General features: G+C 43.4%; 1 protein-coding gene across 1 annotated transcript in view; it reads left to right on the forward strand.

Annotated features, from left to right (window-relative positions):
- Window positions 1-15,949, forward strand: part of PTPN9 (protein tyrosine phosphatase non-receptor type 9) — an 86,619-nt gene extending 70,670 nt beyond the window's left edge. Inside the window, exons 9-13 of the mRNA XM_047795081.1 lie at window positions 5,367-5,433; window positions 9,233-9,311; window positions 11,007-11,157; window positions 12,264-12,471; window positions 13,213-15,949. Of these exons, the coding sequence (XP_047651037.1) occupies window positions 5,367-5,433; window positions 9,233-9,311; window positions 11,007-11,157; window positions 12,264-12,471; window positions 13,213-13,427 (720 nt within the window). The 3' untranslated portion in view covers window positions 13,428-15,949. The remainder of the gene's footprint in view (window positions 1-5,366; window positions 5,434-9,232; window positions 9,312-11,006; window positions 11,158-12,263; window positions 12,472-13,212) is intronic.
- The last annotated feature ends 256 nt before the right edge of the window (window positions 15,950-16,205 follow it).

Here is a 16,205-nt window from a genome sequence, read left to right on the forward strand (position 1 = left end):
GCCAGATCCTTAACCCACTGAGCAAGGCCAGGGATTGAACCCGCAACCTCATGGCTCCTAGTCGGGTCCATTAACCACTGCACCACGACGGGAACTCCTAAAGTCCTCTTTAATATAACTTGTTTATGGCAACATCCAACACTTAGAATTTTGAGGTCAACAACTCAATAGGTGTTACATTTCTGCTCTTTCCTTCAATACAACAATGCTGTCTGGAGACCTCTGTACACATCAAAAAACCGGCACTGATTGAGGTTGCTTTTCACAGTAAAGGAGTTTAAATAGTGCTCTTTAACATGACACACAGCACAGAGACTAGTTGTATCTCTCCTCTTTTTTTCCTGGAGGAAAATTCTTGGGAAAACCATTGCCTTGTACATGAGCATGTATGATATATGAATCATGACTCCAGGATCATGGTTTTAATCTCTTTTAACTTTACTGTTTTAAGCACATAAAATAAATTAATAATCCTGTCTAGGATCCTTTTAGAAGATTATCCTACAGAAGCACTAGCTATGAGTCTGGCTGACTGAAGGCAAATTTATCAGTGTTATTGAGACTGTCTTTGTATGTGCTCTGAAGGAATGGAGTGTAAGAGTTGAGGTGAGGCTCTAGAGTCAGAGATAGCTGGATATATCTTGGAGACAGAGCAGTGCCTGGCATGTTATTGGACATTCAATAAATTATTTGTGAATGAAGGAGTGAATTCTGGTGTACCAAGATACTATTCTAGTCATCCTGTAATTAATCTGAAGATCATCCCTTGAGTTCTAGTCCCTCTTATTGCTGTACATATTGACAGAGTCTTATTTCCACAGTAAGTGGAGGATTCAGCTTGTTAGTGAATTGTTCTTTCCCCTGGTTTTCCCCTGTTCTTTCCCCAGGTTTCTGTTGAACCTGGCCCATAGCATAGTGTATTTACTTTGGTTCTTCTTGCTATTTCAGTTTGCCTTTGTCAACACTTTATCTCTGAGGTCATTTTCAGTTTTTAATATCTAGTGATTCTTCTGAAATTGCTGATTTTAATTCTCAGTGCTCTCAGAGAAAAGGATACTAAAAGCTGGTATCCTTAGTTATAAAGAAATAAGTCTGCTGTACAGTGGGAAAAAAAATAAAATAAAATAAGTCTGGAGTTCCCATCGTGGGGCTCAGTGGTTAACAAATCCGACTAGGTACCATGAGGTTGCAGGTTCGATCCCTGGCCTCGCTCGGTGGGTTAAGGATCTGACGTTGCCATGAGCTGTGGTGTAGGTCAAAGATGTGGCTCGGATCCTGTGTTGCTGTGGCTGTGGTGTAGCAGGCTGGCATCTACAGCTCCAATTAGACCCCTAGCCTGGGAAACTCCATGTGCCATGGGTGCAGCCCTAGAAAAGGCAAAAAAAAAGAAAAAGAAAAAAAAGAAATAAGTCTGCTTTAAAGAGGTGATGTTTTGAGAGTTCCCGTTGTGGCTTAGCAGGTTATGAACCCGACTAGTAACCATGAGGATGCAGATTTGATCCCTGGCCTCGCTCATTGGGTAAAGGATCTGGCGTTGCTGCATGCAGCGCAGGTCACAGATGCGGCTCAGATCCTGAATTGCTGTGACTGTGGTGTAGGCCAGCAGCTGCAGCTCTGATTTGACCCCTAGTCTTGGAACTTGTGTATGCCACAGGTGCGGCCATAAAAAGCAAAAATAAATAAATAAATAAACAAACAAATAAATAAATGACATTTCCAAAGCATGAAGGTAGCTCAAGAGTAACAGCTTATATGTTACTTATGTAATAGTGTTGATTGGCATGTACCACATAAATCCTTTGTACTTTTTTGTACCTTCTCACCTAAGCCTTGCAGAGTATACCACTTGAATGTGCCAGGTTTAACAGAGGGTAGGTTTTGGCTGACTATGGGTCGGCCCTGGATTGAGAAGCCTGGTTGGGAGTGAGTGAGGCCTTTTAGCTTGCTCAGTCTGCCACAAATGGTCCATTAGCTCAGTGAAGGTATCCCAAGTCAGCGTAGAATGCTAGAAGTATGAGGTCACTACCAGTTGCTGTGGGAGGAGAGAAGAGCTAGAAATTCTTAACTGAATAATTAGTGAGAAGATAATTTGGTAAACTGACTAGCTAAGGGACTTATATCCAAATAGCATGGGTTTGACCATGAGATGATGTCTTCTGAGGGTGGCCGTAGGATACTGGCAGTTCAAACTGTTCTCCAAGAGTTGGAATCCAGCAGAGAAGGTGTTGATCGGGAGTAATTCTGATCTCTGTAGAGTGGAGTGGACTATAGATTTTCCTAGTTTTTTCTTGAAATTTTAAAACTTTTGTCCTCCTGCAACCCTCCACACCCTCTAATATCCATCCGAGCTGCTAGATACATAGTTATACCATGACTTGAAACTGTAGCTGCATCCATCTTTCTTTTTTATCAGCTGGGACTAAAGGATGTTGGCAGATATATCTTATGAGGGGATATAATAAAAATAATGAAAGATTAAATCCTATTTAATTTCCCTGATGACTAAGATGTCGAAGTAAATACAACTGAATGACACTGGGAGTTGGGAGAAGGCCTGCAGAAGAGAGTAAGTCAAGAGCTATTTATTGCGACTCTTCTGAAATTGGGTGGCTTTTACTTTGTGTTAATTCAGGTAGTAATTGAGCTTGGGTGTTTGGCCCATGATGCTGATGGTCCTAGATACCAGGAATAGCTTTCTTTCTTCTCCATTCACACTTTGCCTTTTGTGTGTTGCAGCATGGACAGGATGTTCTTGCTCAGATTGCTTGGCTTGACTCCCTTTTGGTTTGGTTCTGAGCTGCAATGTTGCAAGTCCTAATGGACTCCATTTTTTTGTAAACAACAGCTGTATTGAGATGTAATTGACATACTATACAATTCACTCATTTAAAGTGTACAAGTCAGTGCTTTTTTTTTGGCAGCCCCATGGCATATGGATCTCAGGCCAGGGATCAGATCTCAGCCACAGCCGTGAACTAAGCTGCAGCTGTGGCAAACCCACTGTGCCAGGCCAGGGATCGAACCTACCTCCCAGTGCTCCCAAGATGCCACTGATCCTGTTACACCACAGCAGGAGCTTCAGTGCTTTTTAATATATCTTCTCAGAGTTGTGCAACTGTCACCACAGTTAACTTTAGAACATTTTTATCACCTAAAAAAACACCGTCTTTGGTAGTTACTCCTCATTTCCCTCAGACCCACCCACTTTTTGTCTACTCTTTTTGCCTATTGTGGGCAATTCACATAGATGGAATCTCATGATGTATAGCCTTTTGTGTCTGATTTCTTTCAGCATATTTTCAAGGTTCATCCATGTTGTAGCATGTACCAGTATTTCATTTCTTTTTATTGCCAAATTTCACTTCATTTTATTGCCAAATAATATTCCATTATATGAAAATATACCACATTTTATTTACCCACTCATTAGGTGATAAACATTTGAGTTATTTCCATTTTTTGGCTATTATGAATAGTGATGCTCTGAATATTTGTTAATGTTTTTCTGTAGACCTATGGTTTTATTTCTTTGGGAGTAGAATTCCTGGATTTTAATAGTAGCTTGTCTTTAACCTTTTGAAGAAATGCCAGACAGTTTTTCAAAGTGACTAATATTCTACATTACCACTAGGAGGGTATGAGTATTTCAGTTTCTCCACATCTTTGCCAGTACTTTTTTTTTTAGCTTTTAAAGGCCATACCAGAGGCATATGGAAGTTCCCAGGCTAGGGGTTGAATCGGAGCTGCAGCTGCAAGCCTGTGCCACAGCCACAGGAACGTGAGATCCAAGCCTTGTCTGTGACCTACACAGTAGCTCACAGAAACACTGGATCCTTAACCCACTGAGCAAGGCCAGGGATTGAACCTGAATAGTCTGTTCATTACCACTGAGCCACATCAGGAACTCCTATTATCTGTCTTTTACCTGTAGCATTCTAGTGGGTATGAGGTGATATCTCATTGTGGTTTTGATATGTATTTCCTTGATGAGTAATGATGTTGAGCAACTTTTCAAGTGCTTATACATCTTCTTTGGAAAAATGGCTATTCTGATCCTTTGCCAATTTTAAAATTGGGTGGTCTTTTACTGTTTATTTTTGAGAGTTCTTTATGTAGTCTAGGTACAAATCCCTTATCAAATGTGTGCATTCTGGTGTACTTGCTGTGGTGCAGTGGGATCAGTGGCATCACTGCAGCACTGGGACGCCGGTTTGATCTCCGGACTGGTGCAGTGGTTTGAGGATCTGGCATTGCCACAGCTGCAGCACAGGTTTCAACTGTGGCTCAGACCTAATCCCTGGTCTGGGAACTCCATATGCTGCAGGGCAGCCAAGAAAAGGGGGGAAGAAAGTGTGCTTCCTGTGAGTTGTTTTTTTTTCACTTTTTGTTATTGTTACTGTTTTTTCACTTCTTGATGGGGTCCTTTGAAGCACAAATGTTTCCAGTTTTTTTTGCCTGCCTCCTTGTTGTGTGGAAGTTCCTGGGCCAGGGATAGAAACTGTGTCCCAGCAGCGACTGAATCCACAGCAGTGACAACACTGGATCCTTAACCCAGTGGTCTACCAGAGAACTCCAGAAGTTTTCAATTTTAGGAGTTCCCGTCGTGGCACAGCAGAAGTGAATCCAGCTAGGGACTATGAGGTTGTGGGTTTGATCCCTGGCCATGCTCAGTGGGTTAAGGATCTGGCATTGCTGTGAGCTGTGGTGTAGGTTGCAGATGCGGCTCGGATCTGGTGTTGCCATGGCTGTGGTGTAGGCCAGCAGCTGTTGCTGCAATTGGACCCCTAGCCTGGGAATCTCCATATGCCATGAGTGTGGCCCTAAAAAACAACAATAACAAAAAAGTTTTAGTTTTAGTATAGTTCAGTTTATCTGTTTTTTGCTTTATCACCTGTACTTTTGGTATCATATCTAAAGAGGCTTTGCCTAACCCAAGGTCACAAAGAATCATGTTTTCTTCTAAGAGTTTTCTTTTTTTTTTGTCTTTAGGGTCCCACCCTCGGCATATGGAAATTCCCAGTCTAGGGGTTGAATTGGAGCTGTAGCTACCGGCCTACACCACAGCAATGCAGAATCTGGGCCATGTCTGTGACCTACACCACAGCTCACGGTAATTCCAGATACTAACCCACTGAGTGGGGCCAGGGATCAAACCCGCATATTCATGAATACTAGTCAGGTTCATTACCACTGAGCGACAACAGGAACTCTGGAAGTGAGGTTTTGAATTGCTCTTTTCAATCCTCATTTTCTGTCTGACAAGAAGAGAATATCCACACCTTGAGTTTCATTTGCCTAGTATATCATTTTCCTACCCAAATGGTGTATTCCACACAGCTCCAATGATGTTTCTTTTTTATCATTAGACAGATTACATCAATGCCAGTTTCATGGATGGCTATAAGCAGAAGAATGCTTACATTGGTACACAAGGTAAGTTAGTTTGCCCTTCACAAATTGGTTTTGTGTCATCTATCTGTGATTGTTTGCCTCAGATGATAAGCATAATTTGTAGAGCAAGTGGTAATTGGAGGTGCTGTTGCAGCCACTAGGTCATGGGCTTTCATAAAGATTAAGGGTTGTTGGGAGGGCAGATGAGAGATGTAGAGTTTCTGTACCATATGTACCCGGGATTCACTGCATAGAGATAAGCTAGAGATTTAAACACACACTACTACCTGTTTTTGGACTGTGTCTTGATGTTGCCAATACAGGGAAATGGGACACCAGAATTCAGTGGCCAGTGAGATGCTCTTTATGTCCAGCAGGAGTCCAGGAATGGCAGTATCACTTCTCAGAGATTGAGTCCAGTCGTGAATGGGTGTTGCCATCTTAAGAGACTTTTGCTAGTGCCTATACCGTCACAGAGCACACCAGTAGTCTCTGACATGGATAGTGATTGTTATTCATAATATTCCTACTATGATAGTGTCATTTATTGAGAGTATCTGTTATATATCAGTACATAATTGCCATCTAATTATTATAGAGACTCTGCAAGGAAATTTATTAATTCATGAACAAACTGAAGCCCAAAGAGATAAGGTGACCTTGGATCACACAGCTAGTGGCAGAATCAAGGGTTTGAACCCATGTCGTGTCTGTTTCAAAAGTCCTTGCAAGCCAGGTTAGTGGATTGTTTTAGACATGTCAGCATAAACTGATGCCTTTATTTCTTCAGTGAAGTCCACATTAAAGCGTCTAATTTGGGAATCTGAATCTCTCTATTTAGATTCTAAAATCTAAATCTCTAAATCTTTCTCTTATGCCTTTGAGGAAATTATGACCCTTCTCTGCTTAGCCTGAGTCTGAGTGGTATTATCACGTGCTCTGATGGCAACACCAATTTTGCTAGTGGCTTAAATGTGAAAAATAAAATATATGAGAGCTACTGTGGTGCAGGATGGTGGGATGTGAACAAAAGTGGGAGTCAGAGATGGGGAAGGGGTGTTATTATCTTATTGACATGCATACTATGGTAATGCCATGTCCATTGTAGAAAAGGAAGATGAAAATGGTTCATAAGCCTGAGACCCAGAGAAAATGTTAACACTATGCAGCATCTCCTTCTAAACCTTTTTTTTTTTTTTTCTTTTTTAGGGCTGCACTTGAGGCATCTGAAAGTTCACAGGCTCTAGGGGTCAAATTGGAGCTGAAGCTGCCAGCTACAGCCACAGCCACAGCAATGACATATCCAAGCTGCATCTGTGATGTATGCCACAGCCACAGCAATGCCACATCTGAGCTACATCTTTGACCTACACCACAGCTCACGGCAATGAGCGAGGCCAGGGATCAAACCTGCATCTTCATCGATACTAATTAGCTTCTTGACCCACTGAGCGACAACGGGAACTCCCCTAAACTTATTTTCTATGCATACAATTAGATGTGGACATATGAAATAGGTAACAAAATGGGCTTTTTCTATGCATTCTCTTTTTTCATTTGATGTTATCTTGTGAATACCTTTCCATAGCAGAAATACAGTTCTTACAACATCACCTTTGTGGGATACTAAACCTGGGGATATGCCGTAACTTAGCATCCTTTCTTGTTAGACATTTAGCTTGTTTCCAAGACCTCACAGGCTTCTGGCAGTGTCCACTTCAGCAAAGAGGGAAATCTAGTATTATAAAATGTTAGTGCTTCCTAAAAGGCTATAGCAACAATGGTAGTGAAATTAGCAGACTTCCAGGACAAAATCAACCCTTGGTGCTGCCCAGCTTCCCTGAAAGCAAAGGAGGAAAAAGCAATGGGAAAGTACAAGGGATTATCCTGGTTGTTACTCACTTGATTGAAAGAGAGTTAGTGGCTCATAGGCACCTTCAAAGTGTCTGCCGAGTACTCAGCCCCGTACAGGTTCTAACTCTTAAAAGGAGAAGTTGATGACATAGCCCCTGCCTCAGTACCATGTTTGCAGAAATGTGATTAATTCTCACAAACTAAAATGACTAATGTAAGACCATATGCATTAAAATGTTAAGCTGTTTTGATCCAGTTAGGCACTCAAGAGCTGAGAGGAAAAGCAGCCTTGGAAGGAGTGTGATGTTCAGAGAAGGCTTTAAGGAAGAGGCAGCATTTGAAAATGGGTAGAGTGGTAATCATTTTGCAATGTATAGAAATATCGAATCCCAATATTGTGCACTGGGGATGAACACAGTGTTGTAGGTCAACCATACTTCAAAACAAACTTGTAGAAAAAGAGATCAGATTTGTGACTACCAGAGGTAGGAATAGATAGAAGGGGGAATTGGATGAAGGCAGTCAAAAGACATAAATTTCCAGTTGTAAGATGAATAAGTATTAGGGATGTAATGTGCAATGTGATAAATATAATATAATTAACACTGCTGTCTGTTATCCATAAAAGTTAAGTGTACAACCTAAAAGTTCTCATCGCAAGGAAAAGGGTTTTTTCCTTTTTAAATTTTGTATCTATATGAGATAATGGATGTTCACTAAACTTATTGTAGTAATCATTTCATAATGTATGTTAGTCAAATCGTTATACTCTTTACCTTAAACTTAGACAGTGCTGTATGCCAGTTATATCTCAATAAAACTGGAAGGAAAAGAGAAAATGGGTGGAAAGTCAGTTGCAGTGGAGGTGAGAGAGAGAGAGCATGAGCAAAGAAATAGAAACAGAAATGAGCACGTGTGTATTGTGATGAAGCACAATAAAGAAAGATTAAACTGGCAGGAGTATCCAGAATAGATTGGAAGAGAAGTTCCTCTTCAGAAAAGTAAACCAAGATGGTATAACAGAAACGCAGACAAAAGATGATGTGGTCCTTGTGGCAGTGAATTTAGGCAGAGAAATCAGAATAGGGCTAAAAGGATAAAACGAAAATCTTTTCAAAGACAAAAAAAATCTAGGACTTAGTGGCTGCTTCTGGGACATGAAAGAAGTGGATAAGTCAGAATTGACTCAACTATTTGAGACTGAGCGATTTTAGAATGCAAGTTCTGTTAACAGAGTTGGGAAAGTAGAGAGCGAAAGCTAATTTTGAAGGAGGAGACTGAATTGCACACATACAGGGTCTAAGGAGATAATGGGACAAAGGAAGGAGAATGGTTTAGTAAAGGAATTCCCCTCATGGCTCAGTGGTTAACGAATCCTACTGGGAACCATGAGGTTGCAGGTTTGATCCCTGGCCTCGCTCAGTGGGTTAAGGATCCAGGGTTGCTATGAGCTGTGGTGTAGGTCGCAGACGTGGCTCAGATCCCGTGTTGCTGTGGCTCTGGTGTAGGTCGGCAGCTTCAGCTCCGATTAGACTCCTAGCCTGGGAACCTCCACATGCCGCAGGAGCGGTCCTAGAAAAGGCAAAAAGACAAAAAAAAAAAAAGAGACAGTGGTTTAGTAGGCAATCGATGATTATAAGGCTTAGGTGAGATGAAAACAGCTAGAGACATGTATACAATCGACACTGTCAGTCTGGATGTGGTAGTTGAAACCCTGATGGTGAAGCCGGATATGTAACAGTGCCTCGCAAACTGTAGCCTGCTATAGCTTTACCTGAATCTTATTAAAATGCATTTTTAATATTCTTCCTGTATGATGCTGGTGCTACTGGTCCAAGGACAACCCTGAATAGCAGGGATATAGTCAGAAGAGCAAGGAGCCAGCATATGTGCTTTGGAGTTAGTAGCTGGGGAAAAAACAGAAGAGCCTAAGAAGGAAAGAAGTACTTCCCATAGTCATGTTCCTTGTCTTCTCTTTTCATTTTAGGCCCTTTGGAGAATACCTATCGTGATTTTTGGCTCATGGTATGGGAGCAAAAAGTGTTGGTGATTGTCATGACAACCCGGTGAGTTCCTCCCTTTTCTACCCATTGCCCTCTGCCCCCACCTCGTTGCCAGGTATGGGCGATTCAAGAGGGAATTTTAGCTTTTAGAAAACAAGGAGGACTAAGAAAGCCATGGCAGACAGTTTCAGAGGTCTTAGCTCTTTCCTAGCTGACTCATAGTTAACACAGTCAGGGTATGATGGACATGGATAGATCTAACTCGTGTAAGCTGTGATCTAAACATGGCTCTGGTGGAGTTCTCGTGGTGGCTCAGTGGTAACGAACCTGACTAGTAACCATGAGGATGTAAGTTCGATCCCTGGCCCTACACAGTGGGTTAAGGATCCGGCATTGCCATGAGTTGCAGTGTAGCTTGCAGATTCGACTAGGATCCTGTGTTGCTATGGCTGCAGTGTAGGCCAGCAGCTGCAGCTCCTATTTGATCTCTAGCCAGGGAACTTCTATATGCCAGGGATGCGGCCCTAAAAAGAAGAAAACAAAACAAAACATGGTTTTGGTGACCCTGTGCCAGTTACAGCCTATTCTGAGGGCCTGGTCTTAACTACTAGAGGAAACATAGGACAATTCACTTTTAGCTTGCTCCCTACTTACGAAGGTTAGCTGTCTTCCTGGCTTCTGAATTACCAATTCTTAGTTCTCCCTTTCCCTGCTACTTTTGACCATTTTTCTTCTTGTTCATACTTCTCCCTATAGGAAAACTTTCAAAAAAGAGATGTGAAATATAACAAACAGGTCTGGCAGGAAGCTCTTGATGAAAGAAATATTTTTTTAAATTTTGGTCTACATATCTGCCAAAACCTCAAGAATTACTATTTCATTGGTATCGTCATTATCATTTTGATAATTATAACCAAGTCAGAGGAGGAGAAAAAAATTAATAAGAATGTTTGCTCAGGGGAGTTCTTGTCGTGGCTCAGGGGAAACGAATCCGACTAGTATCCATAAGGGTGCAGGTTCGATCCCTGGCCTTGCTCAGTGGGTTGAGGATGCAGCATTGCCATGAGCTGTGGTGTAGGTCATGGATGCAGCTCAGATCTGGCATTGCTGTGGCTGTGGTGTAGGCCAGCGGCTACATCTCCTGTTTGACCCCTGGCCTGGGAACAATTCATAGGGCAAGGGTGAGGCCCTAAAAAGACAAAAAAAAAAAAGAATGTTTGCTCAGATTCCTTCCTCATGGCACTGGTATAAGCCACTTTTGATTTGGGGAGGAGGTAGGGGAAGTAGTAACACCTTTGAATACTTTGGAGCCACTGAAGAGTAGTGAGGAGGACTTCGGGCCTTTACGCAAACCTCGTGCTGGCATCCCAGGACCTGTGCCTACCCCACTCCTCTGTCAGCCAGGGGCTCTCACTGGGGAAGAGAATGAACAGTAACTGAGACACAGAGCAGCATTTGATCTGGCCAGCCATATTTTCCCTAACTGTCTTTCTTTGTCCATTCAGTATTTATTCCAAGTATGTGAGGAGTACCAAGAATACATACAGAAATTTTAGCTACCGTTACATCTGTTTAGAATGAAGGTTTCCTTCCTTTTTTTTTTTTTTCCCCTTTTTTGCCAAGAAGCAAGGATATAAATTAGACAGAGGCAATGCAAGAGATGACATTTCTGCCTAGGTGTTATAGCAGATCATGGAGAGAGCAGGATTATTGCTGTGGAGAAGGATGGAAGGCTTATATTTCTCTGTGTGTCTTCAGCTTTGAGGAGGGCGGCAGGAGAAAGTGTGGGCAGTACTGGCCTTTAGAAAAAGACTCTCGGATCCGATTTGGCTTCCTCACAGTGACCAATCTAGGCGTGGAGAATATGAACCATTATAAGAAAACAACGCTAGAAATTCACAACACAGAGGTAAATTTTATTTTCTCACTCTTTTGAAGCTGAGGGAAAACCTATAAAGAAAATCTCCAGGAGTTCCCATCGTGGTGCAGTGGTTAATGAATCTGACTAGGAATGATGAGGTTTCGGGTTCGATCTGTGGCCTTGCTCAGTGGGTTAAGGAACTGGTGTTGCCATGAGCTGTGGTGTAGGTCGCAGACGCAGCTGGGATCTGGCGTTGCTGTGGCTGTGGCGTGGCCAGTGGCTATAGCTCCGATTAGACCCCTAGCCTGGGAACCTCCATATGCCACAGGAGCGGCCCTAGAAAAGGCAAAAAAAAAAAAGAAAAAAGAAAATCTCCAAGGAGTTCCCATGGTGGCTCAGTTTTTAATGAATCCGAGTAGGAACCATGAGGTTGCAGGTTCGATCCCTGGCCTTGCTCAGTGGGTTAAGGATCTGGCATTGCCGTGAGCTGTGATGTAGGTCACACACACAGCTCGGATCTGGCGTGGCTGTGGCTGTGGTGTAGGCTGGCAGCTTCAGCTCCGATTAGACCCCTAGCCTGGGAACCTTCATATGCCACAGGCTCGGCCCTAAAAAGACAAAAAAAAAAAAAAAAAACCAAAACAGAAAAGAAAACCTCCAAGAGTTCCCTGTGGCTCAGTGAGTTAAGGATCCAGTGTTGTCACTGCTGTGTCTCTGGTTACTGCTTTGTCAAGGGTTCTGTCACTGGCCCAGGAACTTCCACATGCCGCCCTTAAGGCTGAAAAAAAGAAAATCTCTAAAGGGAATAGGCAGAATTTCAGAGAGCTTGTAAGTTACATCCATTCTTCTGGAAATGAGACCAGGATATTCAGCTCAGAGCCAAAATAGCCATATTGTCTCAACACGATAGTGACATTACTTAGGAATAAACTCTTTATAGCATAAGAGATCTGGATCATGTAGTATAGGAATTCTGCTCTCTCCAGTCATTTAATCTTTCCTTTAGGTTTGTAGAGAAGCTGTTATGGAGAAAGTTGAAGGTGATAGGAACTTTGGTGGTGGTGATTTCAGACGGTTGAGAATCTGGAAAAGCCAAAGGTAGCAGGGGCAAGGAGAAATGACCTCATTGACTTTTGTTTCTCTTTTCATCCAAGGAACGGCAGAAACGCCAGGTGACCCACTTTCAGTTCTTGAGCTGGCCAGATTATGGTGTCCCTTCTTCGGCAGCTTCTCTCATTGATTTCTTGAGAGCCGTCAGGAGCCAACAGAGGCTGGCCGTCAGCAGCATGGGAGCACGTTCCAAAGGGCAGTGTCCTGAGCCACCCATTGTGGTCCACTGCAGTGCAGGCATTGGCAGGACAGGTAATAGTAGCTCTGAGCATCCAGAGGCAGTAAGGATAGGGGAGAAATAACAAAGCTCTTAGTTACCAGAATGTGAGTATTTGATTCATTGGTAGTAAATTGCCATGAAAAATTCCTCTTTAATGTCCTTTTAGTATCCCTAATGCCAAGTCCTCTAGGGTTTTAAGCTTCATACATTCCATCAGCATGATTATCTTCTGATCCCATCATTGTCACCTGAGTTTCCAGAGAGCTCACCTGGGCTGTTGCTATCTTCCCATCCTCCTCCCTTGGGAGATCCCCACCTCATGCCATGCTCTCCATTATGGAACCAGTTTGCAGCTTTTGCCTTAAGGGGATATATATAGCAGGGACTGTTGGCCTTCTAGTTCAGAGGTCCCTTTTGGGAGAAAGTTAGGAAGAAAATTGGTTTGCATTAGGTCTCCATGGAGAGGTTGTAGAGTCTCTGAAAATTAGGGCCCAGGTGTGGGAGTACTGTCTGTCTGAGATTGAAGCAGGAGGTCCCTTTTCACCTTCTCACCTACTCTTCCTATTACCCCATTCATGTCCTGAAAGACAAGATGCCTTCTCATTTCTCTGGCCTTCAACACTCCTGTGCCCTCCTCCTTCAATTATTTCAGGCCTAAGGTCCACTGATCTCTTGCCATTGAATTCATTCATCCAGTCCTGCCTGGGTTATTTGGTAGAGGGAGGGAAAGAGAAGAGGTAGACCAGGTATGACCACTTCCTTCCTTCCTTCAGGTACCTTCTGCTCACTGGACATCTGCTTGGCACAGCTGGAGGAGCTTGGCACCCTTAACGTGTTCCAGACAGTGTCCCGTATGAGGACCCAGAGGGCCTTCAGCATCCAGACCCCTGAGCAGTACTATTTCTGCTACAAGGCAATCCTGGAGTTTGCAGAAAGGGAGGGCATGGTGCCCTCCAGCCACAACCTCCTGGCCATGGAGGGTCAGTAACTTCCCATGAGCCTCCTACCTGCTGGCCAGCCTTCCTTAAACTACCCTGGACACCGCTGAGCCTCTAGGTTGCCATCAGTTATGCTGAAGCCATGGACCAACCTCTTTCTTGTGTCTCCCGGCGCACACGTGCACGCAAGGCAGCCTTTCCCTTTGGCTAGATAGATGTGGTGAAATTGCCACTAGAAAGGGCCAGCAGCAATGTGTTCTTAATTCCTAGCACCTGCTATTGAACTGTGCCTTATTAAAACCAAATTGTGGCTATCGATTTTGCCAGGGGGCCTGAGGTAAGTGGGGAAGGAAACTCCGTCCCCCCTTTCCCAATGCCATTCTCCTTCTTGAGGTCTCTTTCCATTCCTTCCCTTTGCTAGGATTTGATGGCAAGGTTTGGTGAGCATCCACCTCCTTCCTAGAGAGCTTGACCAAGTTACATATACTGAACATCCCGAGTGCCAAGCACGTTTATACCTAGGACGTGTATTCCAGTCCTTTCTGTCATTCTGTGTGTGTGTGTGTGTGTGTGTGTGTGTGTGTGCACTTATGTGTATGACGCCATATGTATGTGTGTATATAATATATATTGTATGTGATAATATGATCGTATTCTATAAATACATATACACAGAGATACTCCTTTGTAGAAGTTCATGGGGCTCCTCGTTGCAGTTCAGGACTCCTTGCTTCTTAGACCCTACTGTTTATCCTGGACTAGCTGGGGTTGGGGATCATGTCTCCTGTTGTCCACCTCGGAGTGGTGGAAGAGGAGGACGCACGCATCCACTTTCCATGCTCCTGCCACAGGCCATCCTCCCTGACTTACCACTCTCCAGGATGCTGCCTGTTAGAGCCAAGAATACTGGTTTGTGGTGACACTGGTTAATTCAGCATGAATTGCCCTTATCTAATGATTTTTCTGTTTACTTTGCCAATTTTGGGAATAGACCTCCACTGTGATTTTGGGCCCCCTCTCCCCTCTCCCTATCCCTTGGGGATTGGGATCTGGGTAGAGGTGAATTCACTGAGCAGCCAGAGCCAAAAGCAATCGGTACGAAGTCTTAGAGAGTGAACCCAGGTGAGAGAGAGGAAACTATTTACTCCGAGAACCCCACCCTAGGAGAATGAGGTGAGGCCTCTTTTTCTTTTGCTAGAAGGTTCCTTTTCTTATGCGTTTTGGCCATATCCACTCAGATGCTCATCTATCCCTGCCTACTAGCCTGGCAGACAGCTCAAGCTGGGTGGGTTCTGTGTCAATAAAAACTTAACCCCTTTCTGGTTGAGGCAGTCCCCTGCAGTCAGTTTTTCCCCTGTTCATCCAACCTGTCCCTGTCTGCTCCTGGCCTGTCCAACCTGATGTGCCAGGGATGGAATCAAAAGTCCCCAGCATCCCACATTCCTAAGAAAATCCTGGGAACCCCTAAAACTTCTTCCCCATCACAGATGAGGTTGGCAGCTGATCAGACCTCAATAATTTTATACTGTAATAAGCTCTTTGAATGTATATATTCTTATTTTTACAATTTTTTCATTTTGTATTTAACGTCAATGGACTGAGTCAGATTCAGAAAATAATTGTAATGTTCATATTCAGTATCTTACAGTGATACAGTTTTGTATTTACATATAAATATACCGACATGATCAAATCCTTTTAGCTTCATCAATTTAGTAGCAGTCTGGGGCTGGGAAGGTGAGGAGGGGGGTCCAAGAGCTGGTCTGGGAGGGATGGGGCAGCAGAGAGGAACCCAGGACCTCAGAGCCTTTCAGTTCTGAGAGCTGATCATCTTGTCCAAGGCCATGGCCCAGAAGACTAAGGGAACCAGCACCAACTGAGTGCTTGCATAGTGCCAATCTTTATGCTTGGTGCTTACTCCCCCCCACCCCCACTTGACCCCCATTACTTCATTCAAACCTCACATCCACCCAGCGAGATGTTTTCCTTCCCTTCTCTTTCTACATAGATGAGGAAGGTAAGATCCAGAGGGTTACAGTGAAGGTACAGTTTAGCAGATCTAGCCTGAGAACTGGAGCTCAAGTTGGTCTACTTACAAAGCCTCTGGCTTCTTTACTGTGTTACAGTCTCAAAGATGAAAATAGTGTTTTGTCTTTGGAAACAAGAGTTTCTCTTTTAATGCATCTTTCAGAGTATAGACAATTAAGTTCCAAGTATTTGATCTTGAGCTCCATGCTGCATGTAATAGACTAGAAGTGTGATAAAGTTGGTGACTGATCCTTCTAGGTAGGACCTCCTGGTGTAGGTCCTCAGGTCTGCAGGATATCAGAGGGGTCATTCTCCCAGGGAAACTCCAATATGTATGGGTACACTGGTATCTTTGTGGGAAGATCTTGAGTCAGTTGCATCTCTTTCTTAGAGTGGAACCAGAAGCTGTCTCCATGTAGGACCATTCGCCATGCTGTGTAGCTACTCCCTGTCGATGACCACTGACAGCTGCCCAGTTAGAGCAGTTCTGGTCTGGGGAATGTGCAAATATTGGGGTGTTCTTAATAAAAGTGACAGCAACTGACATTTACTGGTGGCTTAACTCTATTCCAGGTACTGTTCAAAGTACTTTTAGGTATTATCTCATTCACCTTCAAAACCTTCTGAGGTAGGTATTGACAGAAGAGAAAAACTGAGGCACAGGAAAATTAATTTGACACAGCAAGAACTTGGACCATCTGACACAGACTTCTAAGGATCCATCTCCTGATCTTCCAACAAAATTTTCTTAAGTTTCTTACCTTAATCAAGAGCTGAAGTATAGACCAAAAAATTAAGCC

Source organism: Phacochoerus africanus, chromosome 9, assembly GCF_016906955.1.
Source record: "Phacochoerus africanus isolate WHEZ1 chromosome 9, ROS_Pafr_v1, whole genome shotgun sequence".
Lineage (NCBI taxonomy): Eukaryota > Metazoa > Chordata > Mammalia > Artiodactyla > Suidae > Phacochoerus > Phacochoerus africanus.